Source organism: Scleropages formosus, chromosome 21, assembly GCF_900964775.1.
Source record: "Scleropages formosus chromosome 21, fSclFor1.1, whole genome shotgun sequence".
Classification (NCBI taxonomy): domain Eukaryota; kingdom Metazoa; phylum Chordata; class Actinopteri; order Osteoglossiformes; family Osteoglossidae; genus Scleropages; species Scleropages formosus.
The window spans coordinates 11,212,999-11,236,639 of NC_041826.1; the positions used below are offsets into that span (position 1 = coordinate 11,212,999).

General features: G+C 49.0%; 2 protein-coding genes across 2 annotated transcripts; both read right to left on the bottom strand.

Annotated features, from left to right (window-relative positions):
* Nucleotides 1-34: 34 nt before the first annotated feature.
* Nucleotides 35-9,163, bottom strand: LOC108918781 (very long-chain specific acyl-CoA dehydrogenase, mitochondrial-like). Its single transcript, XM_018726314.2, has 20 exons — nucleotides 8,971-9,163; nucleotides 8,566-8,617; nucleotides 7,456-7,530; nucleotides 7,151-7,223; nucleotides 6,883-6,947; nucleotides 5,788-5,922; nucleotides 5,525-5,669; nucleotides 4,955-5,084; nucleotides 4,518-4,643; nucleotides 4,191-4,389; nucleotides 3,510-3,614; nucleotides 3,073-3,159; nucleotides 2,908-2,970; nucleotides 2,699-2,800; nucleotides 2,521-2,618; nucleotides 2,363-2,435; nucleotides 2,196-2,268; nucleotides 1,917-1,989; nucleotides 1,445-1,520; nucleotides 35-985 (listed from the first exon to the last, which is right to left on the bottom strand). The coding sequence occupies exons 1-20, from the start codon at nucleotides 9,042-9,044 to the stop codon at nucleotides 848-850; spliced, it is 1,962 nt and encodes a 653-aa protein (XP_018581830.1). The 5' UTR covers nucleotides 9,045-9,163; the 3' UTR covers nucleotides 35-847.
* A 3,092-nt stretch (nucleotides 9,164-12,255) lies between these two features.
* Nucleotides 12,256-23,374, bottom strand: dvl2 (dishevelled segment polarity protein 2). Its single transcript, XM_029247506.1, has 15 exons — nucleotides 22,943-23,374; nucleotides 17,962-18,031; nucleotides 17,712-17,857; nucleotides 16,565-16,674; nucleotides 16,330-16,459; nucleotides 15,989-16,079; nucleotides 15,572-15,641; nucleotides 15,262-15,401; nucleotides 14,821-14,897; nucleotides 14,635-14,702; nucleotides 14,382-14,516; nucleotides 13,889-14,020; nucleotides 13,467-13,643; nucleotides 13,030-13,248; nucleotides 12,256-12,942 (listed from the first exon to the last, which is right to left on the bottom strand). The coding sequence occupies exons 1-15, from the start codon at nucleotides 23,101-23,103 to the stop codon at nucleotides 12,425-12,427; spliced, it is 2,244 nt and encodes a 747-aa protein (XP_029103339.1). The 5' UTR covers nucleotides 23,104-23,374; the 3' UTR covers nucleotides 12,256-12,424.
* Nucleotides 23,375-23,641: the final 267 nt, after the last annotated feature.

The following is a 23,641-nucleotide window of genomic DNA, read 5'->3' on the forward strand; positions in this document are numbered from 1 at the left end:
AAAAAAGAAGAAAAAAAACCCACCAAACTTGGTAGACAGCTCAGATCTTTAATCAGTATCCTGACATACTGTTACTTAAACGTTTCTGTCCCACCACCATCACTGGAAGGCCGATGTGTTCACGTAACTACACGAAACACATGGTCAAAAACACTTTTACTGTTATTTTAGCTACCTGCAGCTAAACCAGGCACTTGAGTTATACGTATGCATGCAAGTAAGTGTGAGTGTGTGCGTGTTCACTGTTGTATAGGTGAAAGGCACTCTTCATTGGAGGACGTCTCAGCGGTGAACAAAGTACTCAACCAGTTGCCTCAAGTCCTTGAGAAAGGTTAAAGGTCACTGATCATCCAGGAAGACCCTTGTGATGAAGGATGGAGAGGTGGGCTGTTCCACCCTCATCCTTTACAAACCGTGAAGGGAAATGAGAAAACACAGAGGCTCCGAAAACCACCGTTTAGGGAAGCCAAACGAGAAGCACGCACACAGGTTGCAGACATTCATAAATGGTGCCAAAAATAAGTTACTGTACTGACTGTAAATAGGTCTTTAACATCGAACATGACCCCTGGCATTAAACCGCTATATTTATAACATTTCGGTTACCTTCGAAAGGCAAGCTACCATACGGAACACCTGAAATTAAAATATTTCAATATGAATATGCGCAACTACAATCCTTTGCACAGAGTTTACCATAAAACATTCAAACTGCAGCCGAACCATCATTCCAGAACGTTCTGCTCAATGCCACCTGGATATTCTCCAAACTTGACCAAAGAGAACTCATCCTCAATACAGAAATAAGTAACAGCAGAGACGTGTGTGTGGTTGGTTGGGGGGTGGGTTAGAATCCCAGAGGGTGTGGGGACACAACCCCGCCGTTGTCCACCAGTGCAGAGGAGATGGCCCTCAGGTTCTTAAAGAGCTGCTTGCTGGAGCTGGACCTCAGAGACTTCATGTCAGCCATGATGCGGCCGTAGGCCTGTGGAATGGGGGTGGGGGGGAGTCGGGGTTGAATGAGGACAGGGTCACATGATGTGCAGCAACATGGGGGAGAAACACAGAACAGGAAAACGAAATTAATTTACATCTCCTGAGATCCACTGCAATACAGAGTCCAATGAACAGGTTACTGGTCTGAGTCCCAATAAACAGCATGGCAACACCGAACAAGGTAATAAACCTACAAAGGGCTGCTGGGAGGAAAAAAAAAAAAGAAGCGGGTGGTGGGGCTGCTGGCACACAATCAAAGGCCCTGGGTTCGAATCCCACCTCCTGCTGCTGTAATATTGATCAAGGTACTTATCCTGAAATGATCCAGTAAAACCTAATGTATAAACGAGTAAATCGGTGTAAGCTGCTCTCAAGAAAAGGGTCACATAAATGAACAAATGTAAATCATCCAGGTGTGCAGAGTGCGTGCCAAGCACACGTTCCTCACCTCGATACACCAGGTCTCGCAGAGCAGCTTCTCGTGCTGCGCGGACGGCAGACCCTGGGCCAGCGAGCGGGAGGCTCTGTGGAAGAGACACAGGGGCAGAGCATCAAACCCTCAGCGTTCTGTCAACATGCTTCAATATACAGATAGTGGAGCAAGTACTTGGTAAAAGTGAGAACGGCTTTATGGAAAACATAATAATAATAATAATAATGTAAACAGTGGATGAGGCCAGCGAGATTACAGTGTAAATGTAAGTGCGTTGATGGGCCACCAGGTGGCAAAGTGGTTAAAGCTGCTGCCTTGCATTCAAATCCCAGCTCCTGCAGTACCTTTGATGAAGGTATTTACCCTGAATTGCTACAGTAAAAATTACCCTGCTGTATAAAAGCACAGATCAGTGTTAGTACATTAACACTGTAAGTGTCAAATAAATAAAGAAGAGATAAATAACAAGTCTGTGTGTTTGTCTCACCTGGAAAGGACGACCACCATGGCGTACAGGTCAATGGCGCTGTCGGCCACCCTCTTCAGCACAAACTGCTCATCTGGAAAAAACAACAGGCTCTGAAATGAGGACACGGTGAAATCACGGTAACGTGAAAAATAAATCACAGCAAACAGCACACACATATATACAGCCAGCTGGAGGGACAAGCAAATCAAACATTTGGTAAATAAGACATCTGCAGCACTGCTATGGAATCTGCGTCTCTGAGTCCGGGCAGGTAACTGGTGTGAAACACACTCTTACCAATGATCTTCTTGCCGTGTTTGAGAAGCATTTCCTCGATGGTTGCTCCGAACTCCTCGATGGCTTTCACCGTCTGCGGGAAAGGAAAGGAGACCAGGAATTGCGCTACATGTCATCAGCAGATGGAGGATGCAAAAAAAAACACACACTGTGTCACACACACTCACCAGATCGCCGCTGTGGGCCACCTCAGGATGAACGGTCCCCTGCAAAGAGAGTCCAGAGCCCAGTCCGACTCTCCTACACAGGGGAAACACAGTGTGAGGGTCTCTGTGTGTGTGTGTGTGTGTGTGTGTGTGTGTGCGCGCGCGAGCGCTGCACTGACCTGCGTGCCCTCTTGCCGATCTCCCCAGTCAGAAGTCCAGCGTTCCCCAGCGGGTTCTTCAGCGCTTTCTGTAGGTTCTTCAGCTGGTTCCCAGCATTCTGCCAACACAGATGACCTCCCTCACTCTACATGCTGATCGCACGAGCGCAGACGCGCACGCACACACCGTCACTGGTACCTGGAAGCCATTGAGTGCCACGAAAAGGCGGAGGATGTCGTTGGTGCCCTCAAAGATTCTGAAGATCCTCAAGTCCCTCATGACCCGTTCCGCTCCAGCTTCCTAAACGCAGGGCACTGCAGATTAATCTCACACACACACGCACGCATGCGCGCGCAGAGAAAACAAGACATTCCCATGAGAGGTTCTGTCTTTTCTCCTGGACCCACCTTCATAAAGCCCATCCCTCCCATGATCTGGATGCACTCGTCGGTCACTGACCAGGACGCCTCCTGCAAACGCAGACCACAAATCGACCGCTCAGCACCCGGACCCGAGGCACAGACCCAGCCACGTGGACACCCAGAGGGCGGAGGCACGCTGGCCGTACTCACGGAGGCAAAGATCTTGCTGATGGCAGCCTCGATCTGGAAGTCGGACGCGCCGCTGTCCATGTTCCCGCTGACCATGTAGGCCATGGACTGGGGGGCAGGTGGGAGGAGAGACCAATTTTTAATAAACAGAACAAATTAGCGACGGCTTCATATATCGGTCAAGAGGCTCACAAAAACACCAACCTTCACTGTCTGTATCTACTTATTTGGTACAACTACAATATGTTCCCTACACTCTGCTTTTCACCAAAGCACCTTACAGTACTGATCTTCTTACACCGATTTACCCATTTATAAAACAGAGGGTAGGGCTTGAATCTGGGTCCTTCGAGCACAAAGCGACACCCCTAACCACTATGCCCCCTGCTGTTAGTGTCCTTCCCAGACAGCCTCAGAGCAGAGGAACGAGCTGTGAACGGTCGCAGCCCCGCACTGACCTCGGTCACATAGTGCAGCATGGCCATGCGAGCCATCTTCTCCTGGATGACCCCGTAGTTATGGATCTTGCTCCCGAACTGCGTCCTGTTGACCGCGTGGTCCACCTGGGAGGGTTCGTGTGAACCGGTGCGAAGAGAAGCACAAGTGAACACCGCTGCGAACGGCACCTGTCCGCTAACCGCGTAGCTGTTGGACACACCCCCTCCTACCATGGACCCCATTCTATTTAAACAGATGGGATGTGACAATACAGTTATTTTACTGTAGCTTTGCTGAAGTACCACACTGCATATTAAAAATGGGCACAACAGTTGCAGAAGGAATTAAAAAGTCTAAAATATGTTAAAATTATGTGTAATAATTTCTAAATGCTGTCCATGATGTATTACAACCCACACAGTGCACCTTAGCGCTAAATATAAATAAATATAATAATTAAATAAATATATATAAAAAAATAAAGAAATATAAATAATGCCATACGGTCCGAACCATGGTCCAAAACTGGTACAGTTGTTAAAGCGTGCCGTGGTTGAGAGCATGACATCAACTGCACGGTGGCTGTAGGATGCAACTCGGCATGCGGAACACAGACAAATGAAACCTCTTTCACACACACACACACACACACACACACACACACACACACACACACACAGAGCGGGGGCAGCAGCACTCACGGCCTTAGCGATGACGCCCTTCATGGTGCCGGCGAGCGCAGCCGCCATGCCGAAACGCCCGTTGTTCAGAATGTTCATGGCGACCTTGAAGCCGCCACCCACCTCGCCCAACACACACTCGACGGGCACGCGCACGTTGTCGAAATGCACCTCCGCCGTGTTCGACGCCTTGATGCCCATTTTCTTCTCCGGGGGACCACTGCGAGGAGGGGGAGGGCAGACAAAACCAAACCGGGAGAGATTCATGAAAAAGTGTTTAAAGAGACTAGAGCACACTACCTGTGAACAGCCAACCCCCCCCCAACCCCCTTCCCCCTCCGCCGGCACCTCGTCACTCCGCCGAAGCTTCTCTCCACGATGAACGCCGTGATCTTGTCCTTCATCTCTCCCGTCTTCTCATCCTTCACCGACGTCTTCGCGAAAACAGTGAAGATCTCCGCCAGTCCTCCATTGCTGGGAAACAGATGGAGGTGGGTGGTGGGGGGGGAATGAAATGACCAGGGAGACACCTCCACAGTGTCAACTTTAGAAAGTTCCTTTACCTTTACTCAGTCAGCACGGTAACCTTTACTGTATGAGGTCAGGGAAAGTACCTTGATCAATGGTACGGCCAGACAGCACTAACCATTATGCCCCCTGCTGGTCCTTCAGATGAGCCCCTAGTCAAAGTCACTCAGAAACATCAACTTGGTACCACACAAAAAACTGACACTCTTTGTTCTGACCAGGTTTGCGTGAGTGTGTGTGACTTTGTGTGTGGCTACCTGATCCAGATTTTTCCTCCGTTGAGGGTGTAGTACTTCCCGCACGGCGAGAGAACAGCCGTGGTCTTAATGGAGGCGGCGTCTGACCCGCTGGCCGGTTCCGTCAGGCAGAAGGCGGCGACGTCCTCCCCTGCAGAGTCCCACAGCACCAGCTGGGTATCACACCGCAGCTCACGGTATGACCACATGCAGGTTCGCTAATTGTTAGCGAGGCAGCAGAGGCGTAGTAGGTACAGCTGCAGCACCTGGACTCAAAGAACCTGGGTTTGAATCCCACCTCCTGTTGTAGAACCCTTGATCAAGGTACTTAACCTGAACTCTGAGCTTTTCTCCAAAAACACTTGCAGTTTGAAGCTACTTACACTGATTTACCCAGGATTTTTTTTTTTTTTTTTTTTACTCTTCATTCGTTTACTATTCATTCAATTCAGGAAAGTACCTTCATCAAGGGCACTACAGCAGGAGGTGCGATCAGCACTATTAACCACTATGCCCCTGCTGGTCCACAAGGATATTTCACAGTAAAATAAATGAAAGAGGTCAACCCCCCAGCACACCCCACTCTCTCACCCGAAGCCAGCTTGGGCAGGTACTTCTCCTTCTGGGCTCGGGTACCGAACAGCAGGATGCCCTTGAAACCAATGGACTGGTGGGCACCCAGGGTGATGCCCACACCCAGGTCGTACATCCCCACGATCTCCACGAGCCGCGCGTACTGTGGGATGGGGTGGGACAGACTGTGGACTCAGAGCGGGATGGAGAGCCGCAGCAGGTCAGCCCTCACTCCAGATGCTTGCTCCTTGTGACCCTGCCAACCTCATGCCCCCACTGACCTGTGTGTTAGTGAGGCCGAGCCCCCCCAGGTCGGTGGGGACCTGGAGACCGAAGGCCCCGAGCTCCTTCAGGCCCTCCATGGTGCTGTCCTCCACCTTCTCCAGGGCGTCATTCTTCATGGGGTCATTGACCTCCTGCAAGTGGGAGGATGGACGAGGGACGTTAATCACCATAATGTGACACCACCAACAAAGTCCAGCAGTCCATAACTCTTTGATCAACATCAGAGGTAATATTAATTATCTTATTTCAAGTAAGAGGGGTGCGGTGGCGAAGCGGGCTTGCCCCGGTCCCGCTCTCTGGCGGGTCTGGGGTTCGAGTCCTGCTTGAGGTGCCTTTGCGACGACCTGGCGCCCCATACTGGGTGTGTCCCCCTCCCCCTCCAGCCTTGCGCCCTGTGTTGCCAGGTTAGGCTTCAGTTTGCCGCGACCGCGCTTGGGACAAGCGGTTTCAGACAGAGTGTGTGTGTGTGTGTGTGTGTGTGTGTGTGTGTGTGTGTGTGTGTCTTATTTCAAGTAGTTATTTTAGAAAATGATTATTGATTCATTCATTCATTTCATTTTCCAGAAATGAAATACAGGATAATGACTTCAGCTCCTCCCTGTACACCGACTCCTCAACTTACAAACACATTTGAGACCAGACATCCGTACAAAATGTCCCTCCATTTATTCATTGTTATATTAGACAAAAATCCCAGTCTTAACCATAATAAACAAAAATGCTTTTTGTTTTAATGTTTATTAACTTTGAGCCACATTACAATTAAAAAAATAAATAAATAAAAACTGACAGGAAAAATGTCCTGTCCCACAAACTCCTACTGAGCGCCAATTGTTCACTTAATTCATCGTTACTCCCTATGGTGGTCCCACCCTCCTACTGCGCTTGGTGCTCTTTACTGCCATCTACTGGCTGGGTGGCTAAACACAGGTCACGTTTTCATCACTGCGAACACGTTCTTAATTCATTTTAAAAACACAATCAGAAATAATCAACTCCGAAATCTTCAAAAATTTGTCTCGTGACCAATATGAGGCACCAAGGTATACGTAACAAAGTACCGTGAGCCGTAAGGAGCGAGCGTGACTCACGATAAAGAATTTGGAGACGGGTCCGACAAGCTCTTGGAGGAACTGCGACTGCTCCTCGTTCAGCACTGCAGCACAGACATGAGGCAACAGACAGCATATGTTACATGACAGCACGCAACAGTGATGCCCTCACAGCAACATCTACACTACTGTTTACAGGAGGATTTTAGCGCAGAGCGCGCCTCCCGTAGGCTCAACATCTCTGTTCAAACGACGTTCCTCTGATGTTCCTGAAGTTTTACTGCGTCTCCTGCACCGCACCGCTCACCTGAAGGGAAAGGGAACACCTGGGACGTGTTGATCTGACCCTTGAACATGTTCACAGCGAAGGATTTGGATTCCTGAGGAACACAGAGCAAACGGAGCTGTTACTGCAAGTCATATAACATGGCACTTTACCCCCTCCGGGGTTTTCTGAATCGGGGCCAGTTCTCGAACCTCTCTCCCTGTTTATCGCACGTTAAAGTGTGCCGCCGTGGACTTTGAGCCGTGAACAGTTGGCCCACACTTCGCATGACAACGTGAATCTGCTGTTGCATAGAGACCAGCAACACGCCTAGAATGACATCCTACCAAGTTGAGCGGCTTCTTCTCGGTGGCCACCTTGGCGGAAGCATCGCTCCCCACGGCTGACTTGCCCAGCACCGCCTGGACTCGGAGCGGGGAGGGATGGGAAAGGGGGATGGAAACGGGGATGGACGGACCAAGAAAGGCAGGGATGGGGGCACATGTGAGACGGAGCACATATTTGAGACAGGAGATTAATACACAATATGGAAACAAGATTTTCAAAACACCTTTTATCACTACGCCACCTGCTGGTTACATTTCTGTTCATCGCACGGAGAATGGAGCGGTGATGCTTTTACGGTACTTTTTAAAACTACATTCTTCCTGCGGAGACACTGGTCTGGTCAGCTGCTTGACATACAGTAACCAACGAGTAGTGTGTACAGAGCAGAAGGCGGGACATCATTTATCAGAATAATGCAGATAGGACGTGTGCACGTGACATTATTCCGCAAACTGCCCTCCTAATTATAACATCCCGGAGGCTGCTGTCCTCACGTGATCAGCGCGGAGCGTTTCAAATTAAAACATTGCAAACACTCCTCTATTACTATTAGTCTTATTATCTGAATTATTATTATTATTATTAAATAATAATAAGAGGAAGAAGAAGAAGAAGAAAGTGGCAGTTTTCACCCTATGTCCTTCCGCTGCCAGTGTCACTCCAAAGTTACTTTGTGTCTGAAGAGGAACGCGAGCCACGCGCCGCTCGTGCGCCGCTCATGCCCCTCCCCCTCCCCGTTCCCCGTGACGTCACGTGAACTTTCCCCCACTTACCGACGAAAGGAAGACTTGCGCTGCAGCGCTACGCGGTCGCATTAAAAGCGTTACAGGCGAACTGATGACGTGAGGTCCCACGGAAATATGATAGAAATTAATTTAGTCATTAAACTGCACGCTGGCGGGGGGGAAGGGGGGGTGACACTTTATTTACTCACTCTGCGCACTCGTCTGCGTTTCCTCCTCGTATCACTACTACTTCATCATAAGTTCACGCGCAAAACAAAACAGAACTATAAAAAACAACATAAGCGATGTTTTCGGAAAGGAAATGACCGGTAACATTGTGATTCGGTAAATACAAGGGGAAGGGGGGCAGGAAGGTCACTGTACCTCCGCGGCCTGACTCGTCGCGTAGAGGCGGACCCCCGCGGCTCTCTGACACCTGAATAAATAAAAAGGAAAAAACGCAACAGCAAAAACAATCACAGTCGTCACTAAAACTGCGCGGTTGTGCAAATCTATCTGTTTGAGCATTACAGTAAATTAAAGAGAAAGAACTCGGTCGCCGAGAAGCGCACAATGAATCAATGTCGCATGGAAACAGTTTAAACGAGTTGACCGATTTACTTATTTAATCGATCGATCGATTGATTGAGCAAATAAATAAAGACTCAATGCACAACACTGCTGATTTACGATTTATGACTCTCAGCGCTATGGTAAATGGTATACTATCAATATCTGTGTACAACAACAAGAAGAACTAGAACTAAGGAAGAAAGCTGTGCGTCTCACCCGGGGACGATCGCCGGGAGTCGCAGGGCTGCGCCGCACAGCGCCGGATTCAGGACCACAGCGCGCACGAACATGGCACTCGCGGCTCACAGGTAAATCAGCAATTACAGTAACGGCGACTCCAGCAATAGTGCGGTCAATAGTGTGGTCAGCTGCGCGATCTGGGGCGGAATAATCCCGCTCTGTTCTGCTCCGCCCCTCAAACTACGCAACACGTCGAACCACAGGGTCAGACTTTCTATGTCAAAAACGCGCTTTTATTTTCGGATCATTTTGCCCTCATGCACAATCTTTAAAATCAATAGGTGGTAAAGGAATGTCGGAGGACCACGTACTTCAGGAACGATGCTATTTTAGATATTGGCGATTCTTTCGAAAGCTTTTTTTCTGCAGAATGGGGTTCTACTATTTCTATATCTATGAAACGTGCACCACTATTGGGCGCCACCTTACCGTAGCATTATGGAAAATGTAGTTTTATAGAAATCCTTGCTCACGGGCCTTGCCTACACATTTTATATACATATTTAGCAGACGCTAAAGTAGTGTTTTTTTTAATTTTTTACTCATTTACATTTTGGTCACTTCCTTCCCACTACCTTTGAAAGTATTTCTAGTTAATGTCTTAGTATTTACTCCTTGAAACTAACCAAGTCACATTCATTACGAGCCCCTAGTATTACCTCTGCCTCGCCTCCTCACTGCTGGATTTTAATGACCCTCGTTTGGCTGTCAATCACAGTTTTCCTTTAAACCGGTCAAATACCTACCAGTTTTACCACCACCTCTTAAAGAGAGGGCACCCTAGAAATTTAATAGGAAACACTTTTTGAGAGACCAAGAGAGAGTAGCTCTTCTCGGCAGCCCCCTTCCCAAAACCATTTGTCTTTTGGAGGAGACCTTTATCCATAGTGTTTACCCATTGATATACCAGGGCAAGTGCACTAGTCAAGGGCAGGTTTCACCTGTAATCCTTCCTGTTAGATGTCAACATCCTCAACTGTTTTAGCATCTGCTGTCCCATAGGTTATCATGTACATAGTTATATATGAGCAATGTGTTTGTGTCTCACAGGGTTCACTTCTTCTTGCAGTTGGACTAATGAACTTGATCCATTATATTTTGACTGTAAGGAATCAGACTTTTGTCTCAGACAAAACTGATGAACCAGCACGTTCTTTTCAGGCATGTACCTCCCACCAGATGCAGCATTCTGGGGCTCCAGGCTGTACATGCACCATGATTCTTACCCTAAACCATGAAAGGTGCACTGTTACATACCCACAACCTGAATACTCAAATGTACAGTGACCACATCCATCTAAACTGCTGTGTAACTGCATAAATAAGTAGCTTAACATACAAAACTCATATTGTGATTTGTTTTAGACAAAGGTACCAATTAAGACTAAATAGCAATGTGTCAATATATTGGCATGTTTGCAATGTATTTCAGCAAGTTTCATCACCATCAGTGTAGTTTGTTTCTCATAGATCTCGGGTTACAAGTTATAGAAGAAAAGCTCCGGGCCTTCCTGGTTAAATCTAACACACATTTATTTAAAATATTGAAAAAAGTGATAATATAATCAAGGAAAGAAAATCATAAGGCAGCTGTACTGTCCTACATATCAATGTTTGGACACTGATCTCTTCATTAGCACCTTTAGATTTGGATTACTTGTATTTTACATACAAAAAGGTAGAAGTTTTGTTATAAAAAAACCAAAAAAAAACACTAGGATGGGAATGGGTATCACAGCTGTAAGAACATTCAAGGGCAACATCCCACACATCCCTTGCTGGACATCTAAAAAAAAAAAAAAAAAAAAAAAAAAAAAAAAAGTACCACTTTTAAACCCTAGTCCCACCCCGTTGGTACCTCAGGGTCCCACAGCTGACCCACTGTACTTCAGTGGTGCGAGACCACCTCATAGGAACTGATGGAAGTTCTTGAAGTCAAGATGAGCAGTAATTGAGAGTGCACTTGCTGGAGAAGGAAGAAAAGAAAACTGTACAACACGCAGCTGCTGAAAGTCTCCATGAGAGTACATAGGCAGCTGACAGCTGCCGTTACTGGAGTTTTGATCCGTTTCCCAGCACTGCAGCACCCGCTTCTGACCGGAAACAGCCACTGTGCGTCTGCAGTAAAATGTGCAGCTTTGAGCAGGAAGGCGTTCACGTGTGGACCAAACACTGCACTGGTTTCACATTAAAGCATATGAGCCCATGATGACAGTACAACAGGGCTGCCATGAGGGTGGGCAGAGCCATTGACAAGAATTTGATGGGAAGGGGGGGTACCCTTTGGAGCTCATTTGGACCTGAACCAAAAGGACATTCCCTCACAGCCCGTTTAACCTCACTTACCTACATCATGTATTTCTCAGCACGTAGACACCAAGAGTCCCCATTGGCGGTGTGCACTTGGCAAGGGTTCGTATACTTGGAGCACTAAAACACCACACAAGTCTGATTCAAATGTGTCCAGTGGAAGGGGAAAAATATATATAAAAAATTTTTTTAAAAATGCTCACTTCCAATGACACACACACTGAACACATAGTTAAATATTTATCAAAAGGTGTAACCAGCTCAGTCATCTACCCATAAACCTGCATTAAAAACTGTGCAAAAGTCACAAAAGGGCTCCTTCACAGATGTCGGCAGGCAGTCTACGTTTGGTGTTCCTGCCCCCCGGGGACCTCCGACAGGCAGCACGTGGCACACTAAGGGGGTCCAAACTACGAGTGTATTCAACAAACTTCATTTAAAGTGTTTAAATGGAGAGGTGGAGCGAAGACTAGCACTCACTCTTAGAACTGGATGCCCACATTGCTGAGGTTCCTGTGTGAGACCCAAACAGCCAGAGGTTCTAGTAAATTGTGGAAGGAACAAGCATTTGTCATTCATGTTTCAACTTTCCAAGTGAAAGAGCCCTTGTCAAGAAAATCACAATAAAAACACCAGAAAGAATTCGTTTTCAGTCAGCGGTGAACCGCGTTACGGCAGCAGAGTAAATCTGCGTTGACCAAAAGGCCCTGTTGCCAGCCTGGTCCAACACAGCCAAGAATGAAAGCTCAACACGGGAGGGGGGGGGCATCAGTGCTCATGTTCACAATTTAAAAAAAAAAAAAGTGATCAGGTTTGATTCTCAACTCGTACCAGGACACCAGCAAGCCAATCACACTTGTGACTGAGGCGGCATCATGAGTTATGGTCCATATCTGCCAGGGAGGGGGGGGGGGGGGGTGCTGCAACTCCAACCCATGTCAAATCTGAGGGTTTTTTTTAAAAAATATAAACAAGTATAAGGGGGCAGGGCCCCCTCGATTTATACTACAGATACTTCCAAGCATTGGTCCTGCTGCGCCGCAGTTGCCATTTTCTCTCTCACACACACACACACACACACACACACACACACACACACACACACACCTCTAGAACAGCCCTACATGACATCAACAAAGAACTCGCTGGGGTTTCCCATGGCCAGGTGGAAAGACTGCCGGGAGGCAGTGAGCTCAGGGGGAACGGAGCCCAGGTCGCGGGTGGGAGGTGCTCCTGGGGGGCCGCCCGGGGTGGTAGAGGGGGGCAGGGCAGGGTGCTGGGGCAGCGGAGGGCCCATTGCCGCGTGTGGGTGCGCATGCTGAGGGACCATCATGACCATCATTGGGTTGTAGGGGAGCGGGATGCCAGGCGGGTAAGGCATGTGGGGGGGCGGGGCGCGCGGGTGCGAGCGCTGGCTCAGGTGGCTGTGCTCGCTGGGCGTGGCCGAGCCATGTTCCCGTCTCCGGCTGCTTCGGGTCGAGTACTCGGACTCGCTGCCACTCTCGGAGCGAGAGTCTCCTCCGCCGGCCTGCGACTTGTCCTCGCGCACACTGCCGCCCGCCGTGCTGCCTCCGCCGCTGCCCTTACCGCCTCGCCGGCGCTCGCCCTCACTACGCGTGGACCCACTGCTGCGACTCCCTGAAAGAGAGAGAGGGAAATGTACTCAGGATGAGTTGAGAGCTGGATGGACAGGGGCAAAAGGCAACACTGCCGCCCCATGCTTACCCTCACTGTGTTGGCTGCCTGTGCTGCCGGGGGCGTAGCTGTAGCTGGACAGCTCATGGTAAGGCGGCGGCTGGCTTGAGTACGGGTGCGGGTACTGGTAGGGGAAGGAGTGCATCATAGGCCATGGGGTGGACCCCGGGAGAGGAAGGGGGGCCAGGGTGTCCTGGTCAGACGCCCCGCTGGAACCATCATTGTCATTGAGAGAAAGGTTTGCCATGTCTGGGAAAGAGAGAGAAAAAGGCATGGCTAGGGGTCAGAGGTCATTACAAACATTCAAGTTGCAGAAGTCTGGTCCCTAGTGTTCATAAGCTGAAATTTCACAAGCAAGACAGTGAGTTACCTGAAACCCAACTTTCCCACCCCTCTGCACCCAGTACCATCTATCCTCATCCTCTATGCAGTTTCCATGACAACAAGACAAGCGCCAAGGCACTCACAGTTCTCACAGTCGCTGAAGTCCCCAAAGATATAGTAGCATTGCTCCGAGAAGGTGATCTTATTGACTGTGTGCCGGATGAAGCCGGCCTTCAGCAGGTTGCTGGCGTACTTGCGCGCCTCGCGGCGGTCCTGGAAGCCCTCGATGTGGTGGTACAGCCATTCCACCACATCAGATCCTAGAGACAGATGCACATCTTCTAAACATTGACATATGTGCTGTTCCTCTCTAAACCGCTCAGGAAAGTGAGGAGGTGCTACTGCTGGTACACAGTAAAAATGACTTGCTTGTTTAGAGGTAAAGACTGCTCAGCAATAAAGACTGTCCATTAAGGAAGGAAAAAGTGCAGTACACACTATATGCGTAACGCACCCCTCCCCAGGAGAGTCACCATGTTTGAGCTAAATGCCTTGTGCTCCTTACCCAGGAAGGCGTTAGGGATTGTGATCTTCAGCCACATGCGGTCCCTGACCTCCAGACCAGACTCTGGGGAGGCCATGGCTTTGGCCACCGAGGCCATGTCTGAATGCAGCGACAGGCTGAACTCATCAAAGCCTGGGGGGGGTTAGAGAGAGCTTAGAGGTAGGTCGAATCCTTCTTGCTCATTCTTGCAATTATTGGAAAAGTCTAGTAAAACCTACGAGACGGCCAAAGGATCTGCTCCTCTGAGGCACTTTTTATTGTCTACCAAGTGAATCAATGTACCCAATTGGGTACCTCTATCCCTTTAAGGAAAAACACAGCAATCATTGAAATAAATCAATTTTACAATTCTAAGTAAATCCTACAAAAAATAAGAAATAAAAAAAGGAAAACCATCCTGCAGATGTGATCTTTGCTGGCAGACAAAGGCAGATCAAAAAATAGTGAGGGTGCGAGGGAAGATAAAGACCGGGAGGAATGCGGGCACACTTACGCTCAGTCTCTGTGACGGAGGAGCTGGAGGTGATGGTGCTGAGCGAGGAGCTGCCTGGATAGGGGGGGTACGCCCCTGTCATGGCTGCCGAGTGGCTCACCCACACAGCCGGATCAATGGGCCGGATCGGCTCATCTGCAAGGGAGGGGCAGTTAGTTCTCACCAAGTAGTCTCTGCAGCGGTCATTACTTTGGCAACATGGGCTTCATTATCACCATCATGATGATCGATCCGGGAGGGAGGGGGCACTTACTGCGCGGGAGTGTAAAGTACCCCTGGGGTGTCGGGTCCCAGCATTTGGCCACTGTCAGGATGATAGGCCTGCGGGGGAGAGATGGTCAGCACCCAAGAACGACCAGACCCCAGAGCTGCGACTGGAAAAAAGGAGGAATTGTTGAACGCAACCCCCCTCCCCCCCGACCCCCACCAAGCAACTCACCCCGGTTTGTGCACGATCTCCCTCAACACCCTGACGGCATCGTCATTGCTCATGTTCTCAAAGTTGATGTCGTTCACCTGCAAAGGAGACACGCCATTTCAGGGAGGGTGGACAGGTGCTCTGCGTGCACATGCGTGTATGTGGGGGGGGGGTCTGCCATTTTGCTCATTTCCAGTGGAATATTATGCGATGGGTTACTCGTATAGGAACTGAAGTGTGTGCCGAAAAAAAGTGATATCGTCCTACTAAACAAGCTTTTTCACATTTTTGACGCTGGATTTTTGTCTCTGCATCTGAGCCCAAACAAGGCGTCAGCGTCACGCGTTTTCTCCCAGATGTTGCGAGGGAATGTAAACAATCCCATTTCAATTTCAAGGTATGACGACGACCACAAAAACCAAACCATGAAATACTTCTCTGGGGCTAGGTGATATTGCACACCTGCAGCAGCATGTCCCCGGGGTCGATGCGCCCGTCGGCCGCCACGGCTCCGCCCTTCATGATGGACCCGATGTAGATGCCGCCGTCTCCCCTTTCGTTGCTCTGTCCCACGATGCTGATGCCCAGGAAATTGTACTTCTCTGTTCAGGTAAGAGGCACCACTTGTTACTCTGTTTTATTACTATTAATCTTACTTTCATGCCAGTGCATTTCAGGAAAAGCTACAGCACTATTCTGAACACTAGGGACAGAAGGAGGGGGAGGTGACTCCTCCGATGACCTCCTGCCAGGCGATCTGCTGAGGACTCACCCATGTTGAGTGTGACGGTGATTATGTTGAGGGACATGGTGGAGTCGGTGACGCTGCTGAACGAAGATGCCTGGAAGACACAAAGAATGAGGTGCCGCTTGGAATTGGACATTGGAAGGCTGGATCCAGACCTGATGCTCAGATGGTTGAGTGATGTCCAGCTGACTGCTGAGCACATTTCATTACAAACATCAATACGTTCAAAATGAAAAGGGGGTCAATGTGAAGGTGTCCATATAGCCTGTACGGAGACCCCACTTGATTGATTGATTGCGATTGGTCAGTTGGCTTGTGACTGACCCATCAACACTTCAGCACACAGCCCCGCCACACTCCACACCTAAGTGACATCCCACACCCTTGAACCCCTGACCCTCAGGCCAGTCTTCATGCTCCGCCTCCCTCAGGGTGCAGTACCCGTTCCAGCCTTGGGGGGCGCTGCTTCTTCCGTCTGCGGTGTCTCTTTGGCAGCCGGGATGCTGTGCTCTGCTCCGTGGAGCTGCTGAACCTGTGTATATGTTTGGGGGGGGGGGTATGGCATTTATTTATATATAATCACACACAGGCAATTTTTACTTGCAGTGTGGTTTTCCACTTTTGTGAGGAAAAACAATGAAATTACTTTTTTGTTGCATGTCTGCTCTGTGTGTGTTCTTCGTTAACGGATCGGAAAGGAGAAATATGAATAATTTCAAAGTTACATTTCTTTATGGGGGGGAACCAAGGTAAACGGAGACGGCAGAAGCTCCCGCTCTGACCTGCTCATGGTGTCGTCGTCATCCGAGTCGCAGAAGCTCGTGGTGTCCAGCTCGCTGCTCATGAGCGTGCTGGCGCTCTCGTAACCTGCCAGATGGCGCTCCAGGCGGCTCTGTCCATTTGCGCGCGGTCCTGCGGAGCGAGGAGAGCAGGAGGTGAGGAACGAGAGCACAGCGCCACAGGTCATGCGAGGAGGGGGTTAGGATTGAGGAAAGGCCCTGGATTCCAGGCTCTCACCGTGCTGCTCCGAACTCTCCCTGCGGCGCGGTCGCTCTCGGCGGTAGGAGACCACCGACTCTGTCTCTGTGCGGTCCTCCAAGTCCTCCACACTGCCAGCAGCATTGGGGCTTTGTGGGGAGGGGGGAGGAAGCAAAGTGACCTCAGAACATCAGCCTGGTAGCATTAAACTGCTGGTCCCAGAAGGTTCAGGTGAACTGAGTGCAGCTACACTGAACACAGCATTTCTGAATTGAAACTGGGCCAGCAGGGGGCGCAATGCTTAGAGCTGCTGCCTTTGGAGTCAAAGGACACCATGCTGAACTGATGAAATAAAGAAAGAAATTGTGCTGTCTTGAAGGGTAAATCAGTGTGAATAGTTTAACACTGCAAGTCACTTCTCCAGAGTGTCACACTTATTCATAAATTAATGTAAATGAAACGAGTGGAATGGCGATATGCACACAGTGCGGCTCCTCAAACAATATTACCAACAGTCATTCCCACTCAGGTATAGTGCCAGCAAATGCATAAAGGACAAAGTACCAAACTCTCCAAAATTTATATTTTCATAGCATTATGTGATACTTCCTTCCCGCACACAAAGCGGCACGGCGAACACAAGCAACAAGGGCGCACACAATAACCGCTCAGGTGAAGGTGAGAGCGGTCATTGTCTGAACCCCTGGGAGGGCCAGGTTTCCGCTCACTATGTGGCAAAAATCCGGCTGTACGAGTTTGGCTGGATGAACATCACAAGCTCCGCCCCATAAAATCACCTCTAATTGTACTCTGTGAAAACGAGCTATTGACACACCACATTTTGACTCCTGTGTTCCGCAATAGGTTCATCACCGACCAGGTACCGCGCTCAACTTCGTATAAAGAGTCCTGTGATCAGAGCCCCTGGTACATAAAGTAAAAGATGGGAGAGCACACAGGAAGTTACTGTGTTATTTCTTATAGCCGGACACTGATGAGGCCATCCTGCCGAAATGAATCCATCACATTACCAAAAAAAAAAAAAAAAAAAAAAAAAGCTATTTCAGTAATTGGGTGCCCACATCCCAGCATCCTTTAGGCCAAGAGGAAAACTGCAATTTATCACGACTGCACAATGACTGATGGGCTGGATGGGGAATACTGGAGGAAGGGCCCATGAACTTACTGGAAGGACGGGGGTCTAGAATCACCGATGCCCCCTGGCCTCTCAGCTGGGGGTGGGGGCAGGGGGGGTGGAGGTGGCGAAGGTTCAGGTCGCACTTCGACCGGGGGAGGTGCCGGCTCTGCAAGAGGTCCATCGGAAGACACCAGCTGGAAGAACGAAAGGAGAGGAGGGAGAGGAGAGCTGAGGGGCTGCAGGGAAGCACCACGTCCCACCGGGTCCTTTCACTAGCCCCCAGGCAGCCCATCCTTACCCAGGACACGACCCTCCCGTTGAAGCAAGGCAGCTTGGCACTGTCATCAGAGATCTCTTCCTTCACCACCCTGCGGCAGGAAGAAAAGAAAGGGTGGGTGGGTATCACAGCTAAGTGGAAACAGCACCCCCTACAGGTATGACACACACTGATTACAGTGACACACAGCAACCTCCCCAGTGACCCACTGTATGCAACACACACTCTGCCCAGTATGAATCAGAACACCTCAGTCTTCCATCACACACTCCCGTTCCAAAACACAGGGCAGCCTTATTTTGTCTGCGTGTTTATCTTGCAGTCTCTTTGCCTTCAGGACTTTGTCCCGACTTGCCGGACCTGGGAAACATGAACCCTGTAAATGCCCAGGTTATAGAGACCTTTTGTCTGCCGTCAGACCAAAAAACAAGTTCACAAGATGTCAAAAACGTGTGGGAAAAACTCCCTCCTAGAGTTTACGTTTGATTTATATATTATTTCAAGAACTTGAGCTTGTTTCTCCTCTGCGAACTGGCATGGGCTTCAAATAAAGACTGGAGGAAGGAAAACAAGTATACAAGATGATTATAGCAGCAGAGGAGGTAGCGATAGCGCCTCATAACCTCTGGGCTGTCAGTTCAGATATGGGTTCAAATCCAGCTCAGTCCATCCCCAGCTTACATGTTCTCCCTGCGTTTGCAAACTGGTGGGTCTAAATTGTCCGCGTTGGGGGGGGGGGGGGGGGGATCACCCTGTGATGCACTGGTTTCCCGTACATAGTGTACCCGCCTTGCACACTAGGTTTCCAGGATAGTGCTATGACCTTGCAAAATCAAAGTCAACTTTGTCACTTCCACAATATGTTTAGAACATTCATGGGTGTGAAATAGCATTTCTCCTGGACCACGGTGCGACATAGAGGACAACATATACTATTACTAGTACAGTGCAATTCACAATAACTACTGGACGACACACACTATGGAATAAAGTGCAGCAGTGTGGTCGCTACAAAAAATAGAAACGTGAACAGATTTAAAAGTAGTAGTGCAAAAAAGTGAGTTTTTGTGCAATAATTGTTTGGAAAAGAGGATTAGTGTGACCTAATGTAGGTCGATGTGGAATGTATTATACACAGCAACTATACTTGGGATGGACCCCAATTCAACTGAGGTTTCAGCAGAGACTGTCAGTGACCTGTGAGGACAATCTTTACAGACTGTATGAAAGTGGCTGGCGTCCCTTTGGATTTGGGGGGGAGGTGTCCAGTGGCAAGAATTCAGGATTCTGGTATGTAATGGGTGGTACAGGTGGTAGAGAGAGTTCAGGATCTTGACAGCTTGAGGGGAAAAAGCTGTTGGACAGTCTGGTGGAACCTGCTCGTACGCTCCTCTCTCTCTTCCCAGGCAGCAAGAGGCTGAAGAGGCAGTGGGAGGGGTGTGTGGGGTCACCCACAATTTGAGGCTTTGCGGGCATGGTAGATGTCCTGTACGGAGGGGAGCGGGGTACCAATGATCTTCTCAGCTGTAGTCACAATGCGCTGTATGGTTTTGCGGTCGGAGACGTTGCAGTGCCCGTACCATGCAATGATACCGTTCAGGATGCTTTCAGCGGTGCCCTTGTAAACGATGTGCACGATGCGTGATAGCGCAGGCAGGTGACTACCCATACCCTAGCTTAAGCGCACGGCCCAAGTGTGCGCACTGTTGTCATTCATAACAAATGAATTGGTGGATACACGTTACCAGTTAAACGTTATATTTCACTGTGGTAAAAACTAAAATATTACGTTCCTGTTGTCAACCCTAAATTCTTTCGCCAACATTTTGTTACACAGATTAAAATACGTAGAGCATTTTATCATCCCAAACACAGTAAAGTCCTCATCCAGCTGTATGTGCGACACCCAGGACACCATGGAGCGCCACACCAGTATCATAGTGCAGCAAAACTCTAGACCCTGGAAACACACTCCGCCCGCAGGCGGTCACACGGTGGAGCAACATGCCCAACAAAAGCCACCAGCTTAGGCGGCTGCGCTGCTGGCCACACGCATTCCCCAAACGCCAGCCTCACTGACCTTCTGAAGACCCAGAAGTTTCTGCTCACATTTCTAAGACTGAAGTGACACCAAATGCCTTTAGAAAAATCATAACTCTGCCACAAAGTGACAAAAAGCATGAGCAGCAAAGGAGAGAGAGCACTCGAGATCCCTTCTGACCGTGTCCTTGCTCCACAATAGAAGAGGGAGGCCCGCCAGCCTTTGGGGTTTCTGTGTGCATGTTGGCAAAGTTCTGGTGGTTCTGGGTGACAGCTTGAGCACACGGCCCCCTGGCTGCGGGTACAAACGACCGACCACGGATGCGTGTCGGACTACCCTCACCCGAGGTACACAGCAGACAGGCGCTTCTTAAAGGAGAAAGACCTGCTGTGAAACCCAGCACACACACACTTTGTCAGCGGTCCTGTCCGAAGGTACAGTTTCACATGCGTTCACTGATGTGCGGCTGCAGTAGGAAGACCGAAGCAGAATGAAACAGAACGTTTCCAGAGCAGAAAGGCTGGCTGAGGGCCATCGGTGCTGCGCAGCCCTCGTTCACTGCAGGAAACCCCACACGAAGTGGAGCTCACTCGCGACGCAGTCGGTGCACGGCATCCACAAGTAAAGAACAAGCACAAATCCCAACACACAACTTCACACAAAAACCGCTACGGCAAAGTGAGGAGATCAACGCGCCGGCCCTCAAAAAGCCTCCAGAGCCACCAGAGAACCGGTGAGAAAATGACTCACCGAGGTAACGGTAACAATCGGGGGTCCGAGGTTTTATTGGGCTTTTCATGAGCATTCTTTCTGAGTTGCTGCACGAGGCATAAAAACACACACATTCCCCCAGTTCCAGCAAATTCCACCAATTCCCAACAGCAGTCAAACCGAAATGTTGGGGAGAAGCCGCCATGTGAAAGGGCGCCGACTGACCTACATATTTTACAGAAATTAAATGCAAATTCCAACATCATACACAAACTCCAAAGAGGATTCTAGATGTTCTTCAAATCTTGTTCTTTTCATTCATGAACAACAAAGGCATTTTAGGGAAACTGAGTAAAAACCTGCAGCTGGACCAGCTGTTGACTGACTGGTGCAAAAGTGTCTAAACCAGTCAGGATCTAAAAAGCTCCAGTTTGCATCATGCAGCCTTATGAGAGTAATGGGCCCCGGGTTCAAATTTGCATTTGGAGCTGGCAGCATTGCTAGGTGTGCCAGGTCAAGCCTCACCGATGCAGTGAAATTAAATGCATGTTTTCAGGTGTGCTCCTTCAGCTAGGGGAACGTGTCCTCACTGTTGAGGCAGAAGCTGCTGATCCCAGACTGCTGAAGCATCAGCTTCTGGACATGACTTGCGTGGCGTTATCCGTGTGCAGAAACGGGAAACTGTTTTAGTTTAATCCCAATAACCCTATCTCCTAAGTGCTCGAAAAACATGTACCATGTTATCCATTTAATAATTTTGAAAAATCCTTTTATACAGCTACTTGTGTGATGTACACTGGTTTATACTGTGGTATGTGTCAAATTGACTGTACTCGAGAACCATGTCTATGTCCAAGCCTCTTTTTGTCGATGGAATACACTGCTTCTATTGGTCTCCAAGATGTACTCCATTTCTGTTAAGTTAATAAATGTAAATAACCAGAAACATCAAAAAAAAAAAAAAAAAAAAAGGCAAGTTGTGCTGTGGGAAACGGACTCTCAATTTGTTACCACACGTTCTTTAATGATGGTAATGAGCTGCATTGGTTGGTCAGCACAATTGAAACAGTGGGGGGCGAGGGGGGGTGTTCTTGGCTCCTAACAATCTTTAAAGTGATTGGTCAGTCGCTGCTCAGGTCATTTCCCATTTGTTCCGTTTGCAGGTCGGTTTCCACCAAGTGTGTCTTCATTAGCATATTCATCCGCTCACACACTCATCTTGTTCCATCCTCATGGAAGATTCCTTCTGTTGTTCACCTGATCTGTGACACCACTAAGACCCCAAAGGGAACAGAACAGAACACACAATCTAGGCCTTTGTTTTGCTTACCTTTATGACACCCTTTTTAATTATTCAAAGAATTCTGGGATAAGAGCATTTTCCCTGTTCTAAACTTGATACAGTGACAACTAGGAGTAGATCATTTTAATCTGCTTCGTAGGACTGACCTTTCAAATGAGTTGACTTTTTTAAATCTCTAACTGAAGTGCTTTTCTCATATACACATATTTACCGTTTCGAGACTAAAATTTAGCAAAAACATGTCAATACATTGCTTGGGGTTGCATTTTACCTCAAAAATGAATCTTGTCTTCAACTGGGAGAGTACAGTTGTAAAGATGTATTTCAACAAACAAAGAACTGGAATAGACATTTTAAGCATTTCAGAAGAACTATTCCGAAAAAACCCCCACTGTGTTTACAAACATCCCAGTCCATTCGGGCAAGGTTTAGAGGACAAAGACGCAAATTCGTCAACCGGAATGTCTCACTGCCACCAACTGATACGTATCAAGTGGAGCGTCTCACCACCATTAATGGTTACGTTGTATCAACTGGAATGTATCACCAACATCAATGGATACGGTGTATCGCAACTGGAAATGTATCACCAACATCAAGCGATACACTGTATCCATTTCAAGTTTAAGAAAACAAAAAGAAACAACTTTACATTTTAGTAATCGGAGAAGCACATAAATTATATTATTTAGCAAAGTAAAGAAAGATTAACTTATTGCCCCGAAACGAGTTAAACAAAAGCGTTTGTATATGTACGTGTAGTAATGATGTACAAATCAGGGTACATGATTCAGTTAGTAGCTGAAAGCTGCTGCGCCCATCGGACTCCAACCGAATTCCAGCGGCGGCGGTTCGTTTGGTGTCTCCAGCTTTTCATACCATCGTGTCCAACGAAGAGACACACCGTGACCGTCCGTCCCGCACGCGCGCGCTCGAGTCTCACTCACCCGAAGTCCTGGTCCATGGATTTGAAGAAGAACTTGTAGTTGGGCTTGTTGAGGACCTGCTTGAAGTCCAGCAGCGTGATGTTCTCCGCCGCGATTGGGATCTTCACCAAGTACGGCGTCTCCTCCTCGTCGATGTGGTAGATTATTTTGGTTTCCGCCATTTCGTCCAGCTTCTCCTGTGTCCCGCAACCGAGGGGAGGAATCCGAGGACGGGGGGTTGGGGGGGGGGGTTGCGCGCGAGCCCGCGATCAGAGGCTTCCCCTTCCTGCTGCAGATCGACTCTAAAAGCACCTCTTTCAACGTACTTCTTCTCACTAACCCAGGAGAAAAGCCTCGCTCATCGCCGCCGCTGCCGAAGCAGAGGAAACCCGCCACACACAGCCGCGCGGCGCGCACGCTCACGATCCGCTAAAAGTTTCCTCCAAACTTCGAGCGCTCTCCCGCAGAAAGGGGGAGGGGGTAGGAGTTGGGGGGGGGGGGGTCCGGACCTACAAGCCAACGCGGCGTGTGACGTCACGCAACCACAACCCCCCAATCTCTTGTTTCTTTTTGTCCGTGTACAACACCCCCCCCCCAGGCTTCGAGTTCTTTATAGAAATCCCAGTGAGTGGGGGGCCCTCGTGCACCCGGACAATACGGACCCATCAAAACTGGGCTCAAGGGGTCCAAGTCCCTCGCTACCTTAATTTTACGGGGGAC